Source organism: Pteronotus mesoamericanus, unplaced genomic scaffold, assembly GCF_021234165.1.
Source record: "Pteronotus mesoamericanus isolate MK-2021 breed Mesoamerican mustached bat unplaced genomic scaffold, CSHL_Meso_final scaffold_99, whole genome shotgun sequence".
Lineage (NCBI taxonomy): Eukaryota > Metazoa > Chordata > Mammalia > Chiroptera > Mormoopidae > Pteronotus > Pteronotus mesoamericanus.
Window position 1 is genome coordinate 14,941,916 of NW_026555330.1, and position 20,166 is coordinate 14,962,081.

General features: G+C 53.8%; 2 protein-coding genes across 2 annotated transcripts; one reads left to right on the forward strand and one right to left on the reverse strand.

The window, feature by feature from the left end:
- Positions 1–1,090: 1,090 nt before the first annotated feature.
- On the reverse strand, positions 1,091–11,086 carry TDP2 (tyrosyl-DNA phosphodiesterase 2). Its single transcript, XM_054564734.1, has 7 exons — positions 10,899–11,086; positions 10,719–10,807; positions 8,017–8,190; positions 7,140–7,231; positions 5,351–5,469; positions 4,280–4,450; positions 1,091–2,491 (listed from the first exon to the last, which is right to left on the reverse strand). Exons 1-7 carry the CDS (start codon positions 11,061–11,063, stop codon positions 2,210–2,212), a joined length of 1,092 nt encoding a protein of 363 aa, XP_054420709.1. The 5' UTR covers positions 11,064–11,086; the 3' UTR covers positions 1,091–2,209.
- A 253-nt stretch (positions 11,087–11,339) lies between these two features.
- Positions 11,340–18,762, forward strand: ACOT13 (acyl-CoA thioesterase 13). Its single transcript, XM_054564799.1, has 3 exons — positions 11,340–11,548; positions 16,955–17,139; positions 18,556–18,762. The coding sequence occupies exons 1-3, from the start codon at positions 11,471–11,473 to the stop codon at positions 18,710–18,712; spliced, it is 420 nt and encodes a 139-aa protein (XP_054420774.1). The 5' UTR covers positions 11,340–11,470; the 3' UTR covers positions 18,713–18,762.
- The last annotated feature ends 1,404 nt before the right edge of the window (positions 18,763–20,166 follow it).

Genomic DNA, 20,166 nt, shown 5'->3' on the forward strand with positions numbered 1-20,166 from the left:
GTCCACCAGAAGGGAAGGCTGGACAGCTCCTACGCTGGAAAACGGGAGATTCGGAGGAGAAATTCCCGATGTTGCGCATCGGCAGGGTAGCTCTTGCCTTCGAGGACTGTTCACTTCGCTTAGCTTCCTGGATTTTGTCACAACAGTAGCGCCCCCCCCCCCCACCTTATCCGCGTCTGTTATCCGAGGGCAACAGGTCCAAAAAAAATCAAATCAAAAAGCCCAGGAACAATTCCTAAGCTTTAAGGTGTGCACCAGTCCGAGCGGCGTGATACAAATCTCGTCACTCTGCTCTGTCCCACCTTAGGCTGCGTCCTCCCGCCGTGGACGCTCCCGGCGCATTAGTGACTCGCCGCCATCTCTCCGGCTTAACAGATGGACGTGGAGGTATCACAGGGCTTACGGTCAGGTCACCCTTATTTTACTTAATAATGGCCCCAAAGCAGAGAAATAGGGGTGCGGGCAACTCCAATACCCAGGCAGGAGCTGCCCAGTGCTTCCATTAAATGAAAAGGTGAGTACAAGACGAGAAGGAACTTTTGAGGTAGTGAGAGAACGTTCACGTAACTTTCATCACAGTACATTGTTCTGTTCTGCCTTATTGTTGTTAATTTCTTATGGTGCCTAACTCCTAAATTAAACTTTATCATCGGTGCGTGTGCAAAGGAGAAAATGCGGCATGTCTGGGGTTGAGTGCTCCCTGTGGGGGCCGGTGTGCACTGTGGAATGTCCCCCACCCCCACCCAAGAAGGGGGGCAGCTGCACGGGGCGGGGGGCGGGGGGCGGGCACGGCGATGGGAGCAGGTCCCACCTGGATGCTGCAAGCCAGAGAAAGGAAGACCACCCCTCTCATGGTTTTAGAACAGTCTGATAGTTATTTAATCTAATGCACTCTACTACATTTTCATTTTTCATAGGGAGCCTTTCCGCTCTCTCTCTCTCCACACACACACACACACACACACACACACACACACACACACAGAGAAATACAGGAAAGTGATGTGAGGTGTAGTTCTTCTAACTCACTCCTTCAAGGGAATCAGCAACTTCTACCCAAAGCATCCTTTCTCACAAAGATGAACGAATGCTAAAATATTAGCACTCATTTTATTTCTAATGATTAACGTATAAAACTCCTTTTCCTTGTCACTACAAAGGCAACATTCTGTATACATTCAGCTTGTCTTTTTTGAGGTGTTTTATTTGTGAATCTTGATGCCCCTGCTGAAAATAAAGATTCTGTTACTTCTCATTCTGGTATTCCTCTCCCTGGCTTTCCTTTTTAGGCCAAGAAAGTCCACACTACAGACACTTCCTGGCCGCGGCAGAGGCAGCGGGACAAAGCCGCGCGCTCCCACGCGCAGGCGACCGTGGTGCTGGAGCCAGAAACCGGAGGGAAACACGCAGCCCCACTGGGGCACCAAAACACCCTATGAACAAATAGAAATCTTTATTTAAGGCACTTTTCTCTTATGGGGGAAAAAAATTTCCTTCAAGCACATTTACAAGTGCTCCTCACCTCTTGTAAAATAATTTAGAGTGGCAAAACCAAGAGGCTGTTTCGCTTGACACATTTATTCTCTCCAAAAAAAGTCCAGAGCTGCTATAAAACCGACTTTAATTCTCATCGGGCCTGACTTCACTCTTCTGGCCACACAGCTACAAACGTGAATTTTAAAAAGTTAAGGAATTTTAAAGCATGAGTTTGCGAACAGCTCCCTGGGCAGGCACAGCGCGGGGACAAACACAAGGTCTGACAGCAGGGGGCCGCCCGCGTCTCCGCCGACGGACGCCCAGGGCCGCCTGGCCAACCTCAGCCTGTGCGGTGGCACCGAAGACCCAGTCCCAAGGACTCAGAAACCGCCCATTTCTTCCCTTGGAAGACTCATTTATAATACAAACTATCTTCGCTCCCGATTCGTAAAATCAATCAACCCTGAAGGCCACCCTGAGACACCGCGACCCCTGCGGACAGCTGTCGTGCCCTTCCCCCCGAGGCCTCAGTCTGAGTGCAAGTATTTTGTTGAAATAAACATTAAAGTTTAGTTCTGGACTCTAAGGACGCAATTCACAAAATAAAATCACAGTAGTTTTTCTCCTCTTCCAGTGATCCAGTATATTCTTCTGTACGAAACCCGACGTTCCAAGCAGGTAGAGATCATCTTTGCAAATCCCCAGCAGAGACTGACTCAGAGCTCTGGAGACTTCACAGTATCACATCCAAGCTGCACAGGAGACCCCAGTGGTCGCTGGGAAATCTGCCACAGTCCAGCTTCTCCAGCCCGAGGAGATCCAAACTTTGGGGAATGATGTGGCCGCCGTCTGCGGCTGCTCTGAAAAAGATTCGGTCAAAACGATGCTTGGAGATGGCACGTATTCCCAGGTTCGAGTTCGCCTGTGTGTCCCACGTATACTGGCAATGCTTAGGTTTGCCCAAAAACTCCCACACGTCCGAGATGCCGCTGGGCAGGCCGCCGCACTGGGTCACCTGAAAAGACAGAAAACCTGTCAGACTCCGTTTTTCCCTATTAAAAAGGTGTCTTTACTACGACGCCTAAGTACACCGTTTCCGATCAAAATATCCCAAGTTACCTACTAGTGCGCACGTGCAACTCTAGGGGCTGTGAGTGGCTGTGTGAGGAAACACGCTTTGCTGCGCAACAGAGAAGCGGGCGGAACAGGGACGGGAGGGAGCCGGGGGTCTGCAGTCGGGCCCTGCGCTTCTCCCACAAAGGGTCCCGAGCCCCGGGTGCCGGCTGAATTCCGAAGGCTGGGAACCCGGGCCTCGGCTGCTGCTCAGTCTCAAAAAATGAGCACAAGTGAAAAGAAGGCAAAACTGCTTCTTTTCTGCTCTAGTCTAGAAACGTGGAGGCTGCCACGTGTATGATCCCATCATGCCAACTGCTTTCGGTCTTATTTGAAATTTACTAATGGCATGAATTCTTCCCTCCTCCATTCACCCTCCAGGGTTTAAAAATAACTACGGTAAAATATACATAAAATTTACCCTTTTAACATACACAGGTCAATGCCATTAAGGACGCCTACATAGTGGCGGAGCCATTACCACACCGTCCACCTCCCGAACCTCCTCTTTGCTCATTTTAAAATCAGGTTCTTTTTTATCGTTGGCCTTTTATTATAAGAGTCCTCTATGTATTCTGAATATTGCTTGTCAGATACATGATTTGCGAGTATCTCCCTCATTCCATGCTCTACCTCTTCACTCCACTGACAGTATCCTTTGCTGCAGGGAAGCTGCGCATTTTCATGACTTCACCTTCTCTGTTTCTCCTTTGTCGTCTGTGCTTTCGGTGTCATATCCGAGAATTCACTGCCAAGTCCGGTGTCATGGAGATTCTCCCTGTGTTTTCTTTCAGAGTTCCATAGTTCTAGCTCCTACCTTTAGGTCTTTGATCCACTCTGAATAAACTGTTGTACAGGGTGTAAAGTAAGGACCGAGCTTCGCGTTTTTGCGTGCGGATATCCAGTTCTCCAACACCGTCTGTTCGGAAGCTGGGTTTTACAAGGCCATCAGTCACTTGTAGCTGCCGAGAGCCGCTCGCTACAAGCCCGCTAACCCGCAAACAGGCCAACGGAGAGCTTGGCTTTTAACCTTCTATACGAGGACACAGTTGCACCGGGGGGAGGCAGAGCCCCACTGCTCCCCGTGGGCGCCGCCCGCCCCGCGCAGCGCCCTGACTGCTCCGTCCCCAGGCTCCCCCCCCACCGCCCGGGGCCCCGGCAGTGACCACCAGCAGGTCTCTATTTCACTCCCCTCCCAGTCTGACGTGAGCCCTGCCCGTCGGGGAAAAGGCAAGACAGGCTCACCACCTGTGGCGCTCTAAATCTATCAGGTCCTGAAAAGTCCCGCCAAGTCTCAACTTAACTAAGGAAAAGGAGACTGCCTCAGACCTGGACACGGTGGCACCAGGAAAGGGGGGACAACCATGACGACGGTCCCAGCAACTGCTGAACAGATCCACAGATGAACGTGACCTCTCTCAACGCCTCACAGCTGCCTTCTCTAGACCCCGTGACCCCGCGCCGTGCTCTGTGCGGTTTCCTGGGCCCCCTGCGTTTCTCGATGGCGGACAGGCCTCAGCCTCCTGGTGCGAGGGTGGAGCAGGGCTGAGTAACTGTTCGCTGGGTCACACCCGCAAGGTCATTTATGGGAGGTCACCTATGCGTGTCACCTGCTTTGGCCAGAAGGAGCCTGAATTAGCTCCCACAGCAATAACCTGCCCGTAAACATGGGACTGATGTTGCCACTCACTTCACGATCCCTTAAGTTTGTGTCTCCTGCAAATATCACTGTCGCTGACTCCGGAGCCTCCTCCATTTTCTTTAAAACCATTTTGAGCTGATTCATTCGTTCCTGGGCGTGCGCCCTGGTGCTCTCCAAATGGGACGTCATGAGGTACAGTTCGTTCCCCGAGACACTGGCCTGCAACAGGACACGTCATTCCAGTGGTTAAAATCAGCCCCGGCCTCTGAGCTTTGACAGCAGAATCAGCAGATCATTCACCTGACTGGTACATACATATTAACTAAAGGGCAACCGGCCACCCGCACTGTGCTTCTCCTCCCAGGTCAAAGAAGTCTGGGGTGCTGCCGCTGCTCCCAAAGCACCCACCTCGACTGTCCCGCCACTGTGCGCCCTTCCCCAAGGCCCCGCGCTCCCGCCTCCACATTTCTGCTGCTCGGGGCTAGACCGTTCGTACGTCCCCAGACGGAGTTACAGCGTAACTCCTCGAACACAAGGCGCTTCCTTTATCCACGGCTCTAGTGTCCCGAGCCCGGCACGCAGGCGCTCACAAGGGCTCAGGTAATGAATCAGTCGGAACCATTTGCCACTCGCAGCTACGGCGCCAGCAAGGCAGGCGCGCCCCGATTTCCACGGGCTGCCTGCAGACCCCAGGGCGCGCTCTCTGCTGCTGAGCGCCGCGACCATCAGCATCCAGTCCCACGGGCTGTGCCAGCCTCTCGTCACACCACCCCTCTCTGTGCCAAGATGAACATCGCGCCTGCGACACCCGCGCGAGGCCTGGCTCCCACACTCGAGCCCCACCCCTTCCCGCTCGTGAGCTTGCTCACGGCTCCCCCTTACAGGCTCTTCAGGGCCCAATTCGACCACGCCTCCCTCCTTACAACCTCCCCCGAACAACCGAGCCCCTGCCGCCACAGGAAGGAAAGCCCTGGCTTCACAAAGCTCTTTAAAACCATTAAAAGACCCTGTAAGTGAGGAGCAAACTTTCCTCTAAAGACAATAGTTTAAAAAAAGGACACCACCACGGAACCATCTATTCTTTTTTTAAAAAGCACTTGACTTTTAAAATTTACTTACATGCACACACAAAAGGTTTCTCATCATGTTTGTATTTGGAAAAGGGATAATCTCTTGGCTTTTAAATGTCACTCTCGATGTCTTCAACATTATGGCTGTGAAATATCCTTCTTCATGACCTTCAAATGTTTATGGAAGAGAGTTTAGGTGGAGAGGACACGAGTATCTGCAGTTCGTCACAGGTTCCCCCACTGAACACTATATAACAAACCGGTAGAGAAACTTAAACGGGTCTCAATCTTAAAACTATTTCAAAACAGTTCAGGATGGCCAACCAAATCCCCACGTTTACCTTCCCCTCCCAAAATGTAACCGCAAGTATGGAAGAAATATAAAAGTAAACATGACTCCACATAAGTGCCAAAAATAGTTAACAGTGCCAACAGGAAAAAAACAAACAAAAAAACACCCCGGAAATTTCTGAAAAAGTACGTGAGACTTAAACTGAGGCAAACTGACATGTGTTGACGTCTCGCTCTGGGAGCACCAGAAAGTTATAGTAAATGACCAGATGGCGAAAGGCACAAAGCTGCAAGACAAGAGACGAGACGTTGAGGGTGGGGACGGGAGGGTTCTGGAGGCTTCCAGAAAACCAAGCAGGTGGAGGAGTGGTAACTGATTCATCAGAACAGGGGGGAACCAGGGAGGGGCAGGGGCAGGAGAGGGAGAGGGGCCGGCGGGCAGGACCGGGAGGGCCGGAGGGAGGGGAGGCCGGAAGGAGTCTTCCAGAACCGAAGGTCACAAACCGCCAGACCAAAGTTCCTACCAAGCGTTCAGAACAATAAATGAAAAAGCAGACGCGCAGGGCCCTAGGGTTCAGAAGCCGCTCAGAGCGTAGAGGGCGGGGCGAGGACAGGACTTAGCAGGGCCGCACACTCGTAATCGCCAATAACAGAAACCAGAAAACACTGAATCAGTACCTTCCAAATTCTGAGGGAAAACGACTTTCTACCTGGAAACCTACGCCCAGACAAACTGTGAGCCAACGACAAGGAGAGACGCAGGCAGTCCCCGGGGGCCGGGGTTCAGAAGCACCGCCCACGGCCGCTCAGACGGCGGTCACGCCCGTCACAGGGGACGCACCGAGGACCTGAAGCAAGAAAGCGGGGGACAGGAAGACTCCCCAGGAGAACGTGGACAAGTCCTCCGACAAAGAGGGCGAGACAAGCAGAATCGGAGCGAGGACGCTCCCCTTAGCCCAGAACCGGAAACCCTGTCCTACGTAAAAGCGGGAGGCAGAACACGAGAGGGAGCCCCAAATCGTGAAGGCAGCTGAAGGGCTCCTCTCAGTGCACTTAGTAAAAAAATAGATGGAAAATCAAAGGCCTAAATTATTCAGCGTAAAAAGCTAGAAAAATAAAAATAAAAGACCTTTTGAATAAGCATAGCCCCATGAAACAAATACGGTATGTAAAGTATAACTGAAAAATAAAAAATTTGAAAAAAAAGCATAACCACAATGCAATCACCACACTTAAAGTTTTTAACAATTAATGTCCCCAAAAAGCTACTCAGTGTCTCAGATTTTGGCAATCTCTATTTTCCTGAGATATCATCCATTTCAACTTTTTCACAAAAATTAACATTAAGCTGTAAAAATATTCTCCTACAGTTCTTAGCCCTTTCTAGATCCTGCGTCTGGCTCGTTTGCTCAAGGTTATTTTGGTTGTGCTTTTCTTTTTGGTTTTTTTTTTTTTTTTTGGTCTGGACTGCAAAAAGCTAATTTTGATTTTTTCCTTTCATTGGCTTGTTTTTCAAAGAAGAAGTTAAACAACAGGAAAGACGTTACCTGTAATAACCGTGTAGTTCCTTGCTCTCTTCTTCAGGAAGCTGTAATAGGGGGGAATAACTTCCTGCAGAAACACCACGTCCGGGCTGTACCTGATTTAAACACATCGCCTGATTAGCACCAGGGACGCCGCGTCGTCTGCCGCTTCCCGCAGCATGAAGTCAACGCTCTTACCCTCTAGGACACCTAACGCTCAGCGTTTACACTCGTCTCTGGTAACTATACAATGGGAGATCTGTGCTTTTTAACACAATACTGTGAGGATTAATTTAACAAACATACACGCAACAATACTTCCAAGTTAAAAGAGTGGGAGTCACTGCCAACAGGAACCGTGACACCGAGCGTGTCCGATGGCGCTGACGCACACCCCCCGCGAGATCACCGCGCCCCACCCTCGAGAAACAGGATGCGGAAAACTGAGCTCCGGAGAACGGGGTGGCTCACCACTGACTCCCCAGGGGTGTGACAAAGGTCTCTTCGGTGATTTAATTCTCACAGCAGTAATTATGCAGGGTCCGGCACAAAGAATGCCCTTTTTATTACAAAATCGTGAGCACGTAATTCTGTCACATGACAATCACATTCAAAGCGCACCATATGCTATTTTTGGTGAAATGTTCAAATTAAAACTAAATTATCACCCTATCAACCACACTCACACAGGCCTTACTTCTGCCGGACCCTGGATACAAAGGTCAACAAGTGAAACTGCACTAGAAGGGGTCTCACAAAATCAGCGTTCCCACCCCGTCCCCCGAGCCCCCGGCCCGAGAGCAGGACTCCGAATCCGGGCCCCAGGCCCCCGGCAGCCGCCCTCTGGGCACGCAGGTCAGACACGTCCCGCGCTGCCCGCAGCAGCGGCCACGGCACTCACAGAGCCAGGGAGGCGCACACGGCCTTGGCCCTCTCCAGCAGCCCGCACAGGTCCAGCCCGTCGATGTTCCAGGTGACCAAGGAGAAGGCGCTGCCGTCCTCCTGCCGAAGGCATTCAGGCGCGCTGCCTCCAGAGCCGGCGGGGTGGGCTGGCTCCTCGTTGGTGAGGTCAACGCTGCAAGACCAGAACGAAACACACCTTCGCTACTCTACACACTGCTTAGCTTTTACAAGTCTTTCATAATCAGTTGTGGCCCTCGTTTCAGTTAAACACATTTAATAAGACCCAAAGTATGTGCCAGTAGAAGAGCAAACATCCCGTGACGGAGGAAAACAGACTTGTACCGTGTTCTCCAACTGTTTGCTCACTCACACAAAGCCACCTCAGCATCCTTCCATGACGTGTGTCACGGAAACAGTTTTATAAACTCGGACCCTAAATCAGACTGATGTAAGGCTTCCAAATTTATTTGGATTTGTTCTAAGCCAGGCTTGAAAAACGACCTCGCTGCGGCAGGTGGATAATCACTGCAAATGCTCCGTCATGGCCTGAGCGCGGGAGTCCCACACCCTCCAGGAACCTGCGCCTCGTGACCTCCGTGACCAGTGGAACAGCCAACAGGACACTCATGACCTCTGAGGCTTGGTCAGAAGCCTAGCGGCTTTCCTGCAGCCTCCTGGAACACTCTCTCCGGGACCTCGGTCCGCTAGGTTGGAAGTCCCCGAGGCTGCCGCGCCGGCGAGGCCATGAGTGCCTGCTTTGGCCGCAGCCCCACAGCTGACCCACCTTCCCCAGCTCTACCTGGGCTCCAAGGGCAGAACCAGTGCAAACTGACCCTACCCTGTCTCTTACAAGGTACTGAGCTGTTTTCTGAGACAGCAGAACAAAGCTGCAAGCCATGCGCTCCCAGAGACACAGAGGAGAAAATGGTGCAAACTATGCTCTGAACTGAAGGACCAACTGCTCAGAATGTGGACCCGGAGCCCTTTCAGAAGCGAGGGCCCACTGTCCACAAAAGTCTGGTGCAGAAATCCCTTAAATCTTGCCCGAACCCTGGATGGCTGGGGAGACAGATTTGGGTCGTGTCTCCGGTCTGATTGCCAGCTGAGGTCAAAATAACACTTCCTTCTGTGCCAGAAGCTGGAGCTACAGCCTTGGCTTCTGTGCGCACTGGGCACAGAACCCCTGCTCGGTCACGAGGCTCAGGCACTGCAGTGGAGAAGCAAAACATGATTAGGGTGTGGCTGCTAAGCATTTATATTAACTACAGATAAGTGTAAGAAATATGCTCTTGGATGCATAACTCTAATAAACTGAATGCCAATATCTTAAGTTCCTTTTTTTAAAACAGAGGTGTAACTGATACGGCACCGTGAACTGGTTTCTGGGGTGCAGCGCGGGATTTGATGCAGCGTGCACTGTGGAAGGGTCAGCACAGCAAATCTAGCTTGCTTACTGTTTCAGGTGCTTATTCGGACACGACCTCAGACTTTCCGAACTGTAAGAACATTGCCCTGGCTGGGCCGCTCGGGGTTAGAGCCTTGTCCGCATACGGCAGGACTTAATGGGGTCAACCCTGGGTCAGGGCCCAGGCAAGAATCAACAAATGAAGGCGTAGATAAGTAGAACAGATCAATATCTCTCTTGCCCCTCCTTCCCCTCGCTCTAAAAAAAGTTATAATAATTTTGAAAAAAGTACCGCAAGAACGGTAAAAAGAATGCTAGCCACTCACAGATATGTTAGCATTTTACTTAAATAACATTTAATTGTTCTTATCTTGAAATACCTGCATAAATACTTTTGTATGTAGCTCCTAAAACCAAGGGCATTCTTACATACACAGCCCAGTACGACTATCGAAGGTCCGATAATTAAGTAACACAGCATTAAAATTTAAAGACCTCTTCAAATTTCGCTAAGCGTGCTACTAAGGGCCTCGCCCAGGAGCTGGGAGGTGTCGGTCTCCTTTACTCCAGAGCAGGTCTCCAGGCTTTGCCTCCCGCGGCCTCGCTATTTCTGAAGCACGCAGGCCATGCGTTTAGTAGCACGTGTCTCACGGGGAGTCTGATGTTTTCTTTAGACGCAGATTTTGTGTGTCTCGGCAGGCAGGGCACGGAAGCGAGAGTGTGCCGCGCGCACGCCTCCACTCGCAGGCACTCGGCCCCCTGTAGGCGTTTGATGGGTAGATACTCCGCAACTATGTAAACGCCTCTCGTCTGAAATAATTAGTCCTGCGGTGGTTCCCACCTGCTGCTTTTCCCCTAACGCCATCATGCCTTCTACACTTAGTATGTGAAGTTCTACTCTAAGGACGAAGTACTGAGATCGGTGCGGATTCTTACTTTATGGATAAAGCCTCGCTGTCACTGGAGTTACAGGAGCAGGTGTGAATTTTACCGAAAACCACTTTCTAGGTGGCACGCAGGCTGCCCGCGGAGAACAAATAAACAATCAACGCGGGACGCAGGCGGATTCCCAAGGGACCTTGTTTCCATAGAGGTTTTTGCCTCCTTCATTGGTTTGCAACCTCCCGCTTGCGTGTTTCCTATACTTCGAGTGCAGAATTCCAGACGGTTCCCGCACTCCCAATTCGCCGGCGGCGACTGCGTGGTCCCCGGGAAAAGTGGCTGCCCGGCTGCTGCCCGTGCCTCCATCCCCGCCCGGGGCGCCACCCAAGCTCCGCCCGGCCCCGCCCACTCACCAGCACACCTGCGCGGCCGTGGGCGCGGCCTCGGAGCGGCGTGGGGCTTCGCCCTCCGCCCGAGGCTCGAAGTAGGCGTTCAGCGCCCTCTGAAAAAAAAACAAAAAACAAACGGACAGGTGGGTGGGCTCGTGCACGCCCGGCGCGCGGCCCAGGCCCGAAGGGACGCGGCGAGCGTACTTCCATCTCCCAGGCGTTCTCGGCCAGGTAGCGCCGCGCCACGGCAGCCTCGCAGCTGGCGACGGTGGTGAAGTCCGCACACAGCAGGAGCCGCTTCTTCTCCGCTGGATCCCCGTCGTCGAGCCCCGCCGCCGGCCAAAAATCCAGACTGCGCTTCCGCTCCATCACCTCAGCCCTTCGCGGCCGCCCTCCCCGCCGCTCTGCGCAGGCGCCCGTCCTCCGCCCCCCCGCCCCGCGGCAGTGCTCTCGCCTCAACGGTCCGGCGGGGAACAGCAGCCCGCCCGCGGAGGGCGATCGGCGCGGCTGCGCAGTGGGTGAAGGGTTGGGCGCGGGGACGGCGGGAGGACAACAGCGAGCGCGCGCGCGCGCGCTCTCACAATGGGGCGCGGAACCTCAGTGCGTGAGCGTGGGCAGGGCACGGGCGGGGCCGACGGTGTGCGCGCCGCGGACGGACGTCTGCAGGTCTGCGTCCTCTGCGTCCTTGCGTCCTTGCGCTTTTGCCAGTTCCTGGGCTGCTTGTCTCTTGCGAGGTTCGTCTTACGCTGCATCCTGGAGCTGGCAGACCGTCCACGATGAGTCTGACCAAGAATCTGCAGGAGCTGATGAAGGCCATGACCAGTGTCTCCGGTTTTGATAGAGTTTTGCAAAAGGTATTACAGGCGCAGCCGCGGCTTGGGATGCTGGGAGAGGAGGCGCCGCGTTTGTAATTCGCTCGCTTCTGTCGTCGCGTCGCTTAGTGATCACGGTTACTTCACGGAACGCCCTTGTGTGCCAGGTCCAGAGCACAGACGAGCTCATGTAATCGTCCATAAATAACTGTGTATAGTTGTCCTTCGTGGAGATAGCACTGCTCCGTTCTAGTGCCGGAAAGGACGGTAGTGCGACCCTTCCTTCCCAGCTGGCCGACAGCGCGGGAGGCGCGCCCGCAGCCCGCGCGTTTGTAGCAGCAGGGCAGCTGAAGGAAGGCAGCAGACTCCGGTGCTGGGTGGCGGCGGGGTGCCCAGGAACAAAGTAGCCCACGCTCCTAGTTTCCAGTGTCTATAGAGAACGTACTACATAGGAAGCATTTATCGAATAGCACGAGTAACATACTTAACGGCCTAAGTAACTTGTGGATTTTCCCCCATGTTTAAGTGCATGCATGCCTGTTTTCCTTACAATTAGGATAGAGTACCGGGAAATTTGGAAACAATTTGGAAGTGAACTTTGAACACAGATCGACTGCAAACGAAGAAGGTAGGGCTTTGGAACAAGGTCTCCCTTCGCGAAGGCAACTTTTAGGCTGTATTTTCAACGCGGAAATAGCTGTCCCTCATGATCTCCGGGCTTTTTTGGAAAACAAAGGAAATAATACCTAGAGTTGGCATTGGTGGTAGCTTGCTTTCCAAGAATATATGCCTGTTAGCCCAAATGTATTGGGTTTCGCAGAAGTTGCACTAAGGTTGATAAGCGCGGAACCGCCTCAGTCCACACCAGCGCTGTCTAGTAGGTATGACGCAAGCTACAAATGCGAGCCGCAGGTGGGATTATAAATTTTATAGTAGTCACATTTTAAAAAACGAAAAGAAATAGGCGAATTCATTGTAGTGAATTATATTTTAGTGGTATATATGTGGTGGTATATTGTAGTGATATATTTTAAGTAACTCATTCTATCCGAAAGTCTTTTAACATGTAATAAATACAAAAAGTATGTCTTTTTCATACTTAATCTTTGATGAAATCCAGATGAATTTTACACTTACAGCACCTCTCAGTGCAGATTAGCCGTGTGTCAAGTGCTCGATCCCCTGTTAACCACATGGGTTGACACCGTAGTAGTAGGTGCTCTGCGTTTGTTAATTTTATCTAAAATAGGTTTTGTGTGGGCCGAATTGTTAGGGGTGAAGTAGATATTTATGCATAGTGATCCGTAAGTCTAGTTGTGAACACGGTTCCTCTCCTTTTCCCGTTAATGTTAAGGTCATTCGACCTAGACCGGTGGCTCTCACTGGGGATAGCTGTCCCCCGTGGGACATTTGGCAGTGCCTGTCTAGAGACATCTCAGGTACTGACAGTTGGGCTGGGCGGGGAGAGCCCCTTCCCAGCATCCGGCGGGTGGAGGCAGGGAAGAAGCTGCTAGATGCCGTGAGCAGAGCTGCTCGGCCCTGTCCCCACAACACGGTTGTCCAGCCCAGTGCCAGCAGTGCTGAAGTTGGAGAAATTGGACGTAGCTCCGGCGGGGACTCCGTGCCGCGGAGGCCTCCGATTCGCCGTGGATGAAATAACGAGTCACTCCACGGTGCTGTTTAAAGATGACAATGGCAGGAACACCTGGAACTGCTTTGGGTCTGGGTCCAGGAGGTCTGTAAATTTCTCTCCCAGCCTGGAGCTATTTATCTGGTATAAGATTAACAGAGCTTGAGGGAGAAACGAAGCACGCTTCGCGGGTGCCCTGTACTTCTACGTCTGATTTCCTCTGGGGGCCCTCGGAGTCTTTATCGGTCCTGCCTGCCTCCAGCAGGTTCCCGCCAAGACTTACGATCTCCCAGGCCTCAGCTTGTGCGGGGCTACAGCTCCTGGTACCACTCAGAGCGGCCCCCGCAAGCTCATCCTCTTACTTGTTCATTTTGTTCTAGATCAAAGCTAGAAAAATCTTTACTCCTGTTTTTTCTGACTGTGAACCATGTCTTTGTACTGAGCTTTGAGTTGGTTGTTCAGGTCACAGGATTTCTTCACGCAGAACAAAACCTGCCATGCTTTAAATCTCTGGTTAATGGTCCTTTGTATTAAAGTCTCTGTTAAAATAACCTCTGTGTTTTTTGTGTCAAAAAGTTTTGTCCCTCAGGTTATTTTTGGGTTGACCACAAAAGGGCAATGATAGCACTTGGAATATATCAACCTAACATGCCAACAGATATTTCTATATTCCTTATTGGCCGCTAAAAATGTCTAGATGCGAGAAATATACAAGAAAGTGATAAAGTGAGATTTATTCAAAGACATATACACGCGTCTTGATGGTCGCATTGTCTGTAATGTCAAAAATGGAAATAACCTAATATCCGACTACAGGGGAACTAGGAAAAGAAATCACCAGCTCTCTGTGAAGGAGTCACAACTTAAAAAATATTTTACTAACATGGTAGCTTGTATGACTTTATAAAATTAGAACTTTTTGTTTACCGCATTTATTTTAGAAGTCTTTAGATAGCACTTACTATGTGTCAGGCATAGTGTGCGTTGCTAATAGGAACTCATCTTTTCATGGCAAAAGACGTAATCAAAGTCAAAATGCAACGATCTGAAAAAGGAAGGCACTGCTCGACCCTGCGGTGGGGACGCTGCGGTGGGAACTGCCGTGGAGCGGGGGCCGCGGGTTGGTGAGCGCAGAGGAGCGCAGAGGCCGTGCACAGGAAAGGGAGTGGAGTCAGCAGCGAGCGGGAGCCGGGGGCTGGCCGTCTGGCTCGCGCCCTCTAACCCAGCAGGTGCCGTGGGATTCGCCCGCGGCCCTGGGGAGCCGCCACCGCAGTCCTGACGGGGGAGGAGGGAGCGAGCGCCCTCACTCGCGCTGCTGGGGGAAGGGAAGCGGCAGATTCCTTCACAATGCATGTGCCCTTCCCCCGGCCTCCTGACCTGGCCGTCCCTACCCCTGCGAGCACCTTTGTGTGTGATGGAGAGGCCGCCTGGACGCAGACCGGGCGGGAAGAGTGGCCCAGGACAGGCCCGGCCAGGGAACGGCCGCACCGCGGCTCCCAGAGCGGGGCCGAGCTGGCCTTGACGTTACTGGGAAGGGGAAAACGAATGGCGAAGGGGTGTCTGTAACGTGATCCGTTTTTTACGTTGTATAAAAAGAAAATGGGGCCCCCACGTGCCTACGCGTGGGTGCATGTAGAGAACGAGGGGACCCGCAGCCCTGACCGGAGGTGGGCGGGACGCTGCGTGTGTCCTCGGAGTGGCCACCTCGTAAATTATCTAAATGTCTGATCGCCCTGGTGCGAAACTAACATTATTGTATGTTCAGTGTGATTGAAAAAAGTTTTTTAATTTAAAACAAAGTAACATAGCAATTTCGGTGGCTGGGCCGCCCGGCACGAAGGCATAATGAGTGAAATGACGGGACCAAGTCAATGCTCCGTTGAGGGGAAAGGGGTTTGGCGTCCGCTCAGAGCATCTCTGCGGACTTTGGAAAATGCCTCATTCTGGCACTGGTGAGTGGGTGACCAGTTCCAAGGAGAAAGGTGATGCTTCACATTTCTCCTGCTGCGGAGACAGGCGAGGGGCGTAGTCCTTCATGGCCGCCCTCTGGAAACACGCTGCCGAATCGCTCTGCCACTGCCGAGAGCAGCCTCTGCCCTCGAGCCCTGAGGGGTGCGAGACCTGCTGTCAGCTGGTGTGTGTGCGCCGGGACGGCCAAGCCAGTCCGCGCGGCCCAACGGCTCCCGGCCTTCTGTCCCGCTGGGCCGCGCAGGGCCCGGACGGGCTTGGCCGTCCCCTGGCCGGACAGCGGCGCGGCCCTTGCACCAGGGTCCGGACGGACGGGCTGAGGCAGCCCCGCCCGTCGGCCCCTCTTTCTGGTTCAAGCCCGTGTGGGAGCGAGCTCTTGACAAGACCCGGGTGGCGGAGGCCTTAGTGGCAGCCACCTCGATAGGTGTTTTGGAACGAGCCAATGAAAGCGGCCCTTCGCCAGTGTTGGGGGAGAAATGGCAGTTGCTTGTCCTGCTCCCACGACCTCTCGCTCCCTGATGACTACGTCCAGGACTGCAAACAACCTGCATCTCCCGCTGGCAGCGGCGCCCCCCACCCCCGGCCCTGCTCGGCGCCTGTGCCGGACGGACTCCCGCGCGCACCTGGCCGCGGGCCTTCGCACCTGGCCGGCCTGGCCGTGGTATGGGTCTCCACCCGGGGCCAGGCCATTCATTGTCTGCTGAGACCAGCTCCTGCTGGGAGATCTCTTTTCCCGCTAATTTACCTGTGAGGCAAATCGCAGTGTCATTTAGGATGGCTGGTATTGTTTGGTCGTTTTCCTTTAGGGCCTCCTGGAGGATGAACGACAAAACCACTGACTTTGTGGTTCGTGGGACTCACAGTGTCTTCCTGATGGGAGCCACGGATCAAGGGACTTCATAGTGAGCGACCAGGGACCGTCACAGACAGACAGACCTAGGCCTCCAGCTCAGTTCTGCCACGTCCTTGGTGACCTTGAGAGTAGGCCACCCGGCGCGTGGACTGTGTGGGGCACAGTGCCCGGCATATCAAAGCGCTCAGAAGATGGCAGTTACCTGGGCGCTACCGCCCCGTGACCGCCTCAGCCTTGCCGGCCCCCAGAACACCAGACACCCAGGGCGCGCCCCCCGCCCGGGTTCTGCCCGAGCCCCCTACTGACCGATGGTGGGAATCGCTGTTGCCGGTCGCACAGCCTCTCACAGCTCCGTCGAGCTCCTAAATGCCGCGCTGCCGTGGCTTTTCCTAGTAATTTCAAGATACAAGAAACACGTTTCTGTTGCTTATCTGTGGTTTATTTTTAAATGTTTAATATAAAATTGAAATTATTTTTCTACATTTTATCTTTTGTGTAATTCTTTTGCATTGGGATCCTGTGTGTGGACAGGGCTTTAAAAGCCATCATTTCACGTTGCTGGATTCAGTGGTTAAACTTTTTATACTATCATGAATTTATGGCATAACCTTATTTAGTAACACAGTGAATTACTGAATTTTTCCCATTTGTTTTTAAAGTTGTTTTAAACCGGTAATTATGACGTCATCTTAAAAATTGCTCTGCAAAACTAGAGGGCGCCCAAACTAAACCTGTGAGGGGTCCATAGGTCACAGGGACCAGCTGGCCTTGCTGGTGCAAACTCTCCGTGGACGGAGGCCAGGAGGCTGGGCGCACAGAAGCGGAAAAGCTCTGATGGGATCCTTGACGTCCACCGGAGGACTGGACGTCGACCGCGACTCCCCCTGGTTTTGGTTTAGTGTTCCTCTGCCTTTAAAAACTCTGCCTGAGGGTCACCTTCTCGGCTCCAGCGCTTCTCCACCACATGGCGCTCACCGGCCTTTCCCTCTGTGTGTAGGTGACTCTTGTCTCCGCAGCCCCCGGGAAGGTGACCTGTGAGCTGCGGGTGGAGGAGGAGCACACCAACAAGATGGGCACGCTCCACGGGGGGCTGACAGCCACGCTGGTGGACAGCATCTCGACGCTGGCGCTGCTCTGCACGGACCGCGCGCTGCCGGGCGTCAGCGTGGACATGAACATCACGTGGGTAGCGGGCGCGCCTGCAGGCCGGCCTCCGGGTGGGGGAGGGGGAGGGCCAACCGAGGGGCTGGTGCCCGGCTGGCAACGGGGAGGGAGCTCGCCCTTCGAGAAAGCCAGGCCTCCACCTCCGACCCGGATGTGGTGGGAGAACGTCCCTGCACGCTCCTGGCTCCTGGCTCCTGGCCGTTTCTCAGTCCTGACACGTGTTCAGGACACGCGAGCCTGAGTGAGGCTCAGAGCGGAGCTGGAGAAACCTTCACGTAGACACTGTCATCTTCTTGTGACAAGGTGGCTGCGGGTGTCCAGTTGGCAACCCGGCGTGTCTCCCTAACGCACAGACACGCCCTGCAGGTTGGCAGACACGGCGTGGGCGCGGCACCCGGGGGGCGGGGCCGGAGGTCCGGGACTCGGCCCGGGGCTGGCTGGCAGGCGCTGCTGCCCAGCCCTGTCCCGCGAGGAGTGCAGGGCCCGGGGCTTGTTTCCCGACCCCCGTCTCTGCCACCCAGCGGACAGAAAAGCAGTTGCAGGGGGGCGGGAGGGGCTGGCAAAGGTGGGTGAGGGCAGAGGCAGCGCAGCTGGTAGGCTTTCAACCCATCCGAGTCTTACTACACTCACGTCAGAGACACGCAGTCCCCTCTTTGCTATGGAAGTCACTTAGATTGAGGACACAAGTAGCAAATCACAGGACAAGATGCAGGTGCTCTCTGGAGCTCAAGGTCACCGAAAATGCTGCAGGTGGCGCTGGGAGCAGCCGCCGCCCTTCCCCTCCTCCCCGCGGCCAGACTGCGCCGGCGGCCGCGTGTCTTGGCCTTCAGAGCCTCCTTGTGGAGCCGGGTCTGCTTTTTACGCCTTCTAAGAAGGTACTGCTGCTTTCACAGCGCAAAGAATGTTTAGGGAGTCAGGTTTCGCTTTTCCAAGTATGTGGTGACCAAACCGGAACATGTCAAAAGTGAACGGATGAGAGCTTATGCACACAGGTGCGGAGGCAGAGTGCGCGTCAAAACCGCGTGTGCACAGTTCCTCACCAGGGCTGTCGGCACCTCTTACTAGTTCCCTAGAGTCTTTATAGTCATTTTAGAGTTGAGTGAATTCTTCGTACGGATATGGCAAGACACAGGCACCAAGTGTCACTTCACCGTGGGAGCTTAGCAGATTCAGGGAAAGCCAGGACGACTGTGTCACCAGCTCGCAGTCACTGAAGTGGGAACCCATGGAGGGAGGGCCCGGGGGCCAGAGCCCCTCCCTGCATTTACAGGAAAAGGAACAGGTGCGGAGGAGGACGCCCCTTGAGAGGGCAGAGTGCCCGCTGACCCTGTCGCCCCTCCTCGAAGCAGTTCCCAGCGGGGCTGTCCGGCCCCTGCACTGCTTTCCCTTTTAAAAATCACCGCCAGTAACTGCGCATCACTGTTTCCCCTCAAGGTACATGTCGCCTGCTAAAGCAGGAGAGGACGTGGTGATCACAGCGCACGTCCTGAAGCAAGGAAGGACGCTGGCCTTCGCCACGGTGGACCTGACCAACAAGGCCACGGGGAAGCTGGTGGCGCAGGGCAGGCACACGAAGCACCTGGGGAGCTGAGGGCGCCGCGCGCTGGGCTGCCACCTTCCCAATAAAGGAGCACAACCCGAGTGGCCCCGGAGTGCTGCTTTCTGTGGGAGCAGAGACCGAGCGGGACGTGGGGCGGGGGGGAGCATCGTCGTTTCTCTTCAGGTTTTAATCCTGGGGACGAAAAGTCCTTAGCTCGGCGCTTTGGGAACCGAGGTAAAGCGAAACACTAGCAGGGCTGCTTTGAGCTAAGATTACCTTAAAACTCAACTCTAATATTAAGCTACAGGAGAAAGAGAAATTAATGGTCAGTCCTACTGAGTCTTAGGTCATTCTCCGCTCTAAAATGACATCTACATTTTTTGCAAGCTCAGTTTCGAGACTATGGAACTGCAAGACTCCTGGACCTTTGCCCATATTGGAAAACTGGGGAGCCACGTGGCCTGAACAGCCCTCGGGGAAGCTGGGGGCACAGTGCGCCGTGGCGGGGACAGTCCCCTGGGTGTGCCGCTGTGCTGGTGACCGGTGATGGGACTGGCCTATTTTCTTAGGGACGGGGCATGCTATTAGCACCTTTTCTAGCACCTGGGATAAACCCACGCGGACCTCGAGTCTCAGCCTCAGCCTCCAGTTCGTCAGACGTGCCCGGCCGGTTTGGCAGACCCGGAGGGCGTCAGCTGACTCCCCGCCAGGGCACAGGGGTGCAGGTCCCCAGCGGGGGCTGTGTGAGTGGCAGCTGACTGATGTCTCTCCCGCATGTGAGTTTCTTTCTCCCTTCCTTCCCTTCTAAAACTAGTAGTCTTTAAAAATATAAAAATATTAAAAAATATAAACACAAACACGTGTCACCAGTTGTTGAGTCCATTTATCCCAGTTCTACTGCCTGTGGCATTCTTAGCGTAGATTTCTGCATCAGGGAGTCTTAGTGAATATCAAGACAGAAGAGCAAAGAAACAAAGAAAGGCCACTTTAAATGTGGAAACGCAGTCGACAGGGAAAGGTTGGCTCTCCAACAGGCCCCCGCCTTGGAGCCATCCGGACGGATGTGGGCAAGAACCGCCCAACAGTGGCCCTGGGGCGTGAGGTCGCTGACGCTGGCCAGCACACCCTCGCCACTTCACCAGGGGCATGTCACACGCCAGACGAGCAGCCTTGTGTTTCAAAAGTTGGCCCATACTCTTCACAAATGCCAAGGTTGGTAAGGCCCGAGGGACTGAGTCAGGAGATCAGAGACATGGCGGCTGAACGCGAGGAGGGTCCCGCGCTGCAGGGGGTTGGGAGGCACCCTGGGAATTATTGTGAGGACAGGGAGCTCTGAGCACGAGTGGTGGCAGCCAGGGTGGCGCTGTCACCTCCCCCGAGTTCGCCACCTCTGCCGTGGGACACGTGCCTAAGACTGAGGGGTCAGGAATCAAGAGGCAGGTGGCGGTGCTGCCAGACTCAAAATGTTCAGCGTTTCAGATGTGTGAGCAGACGTAGGACAGTGA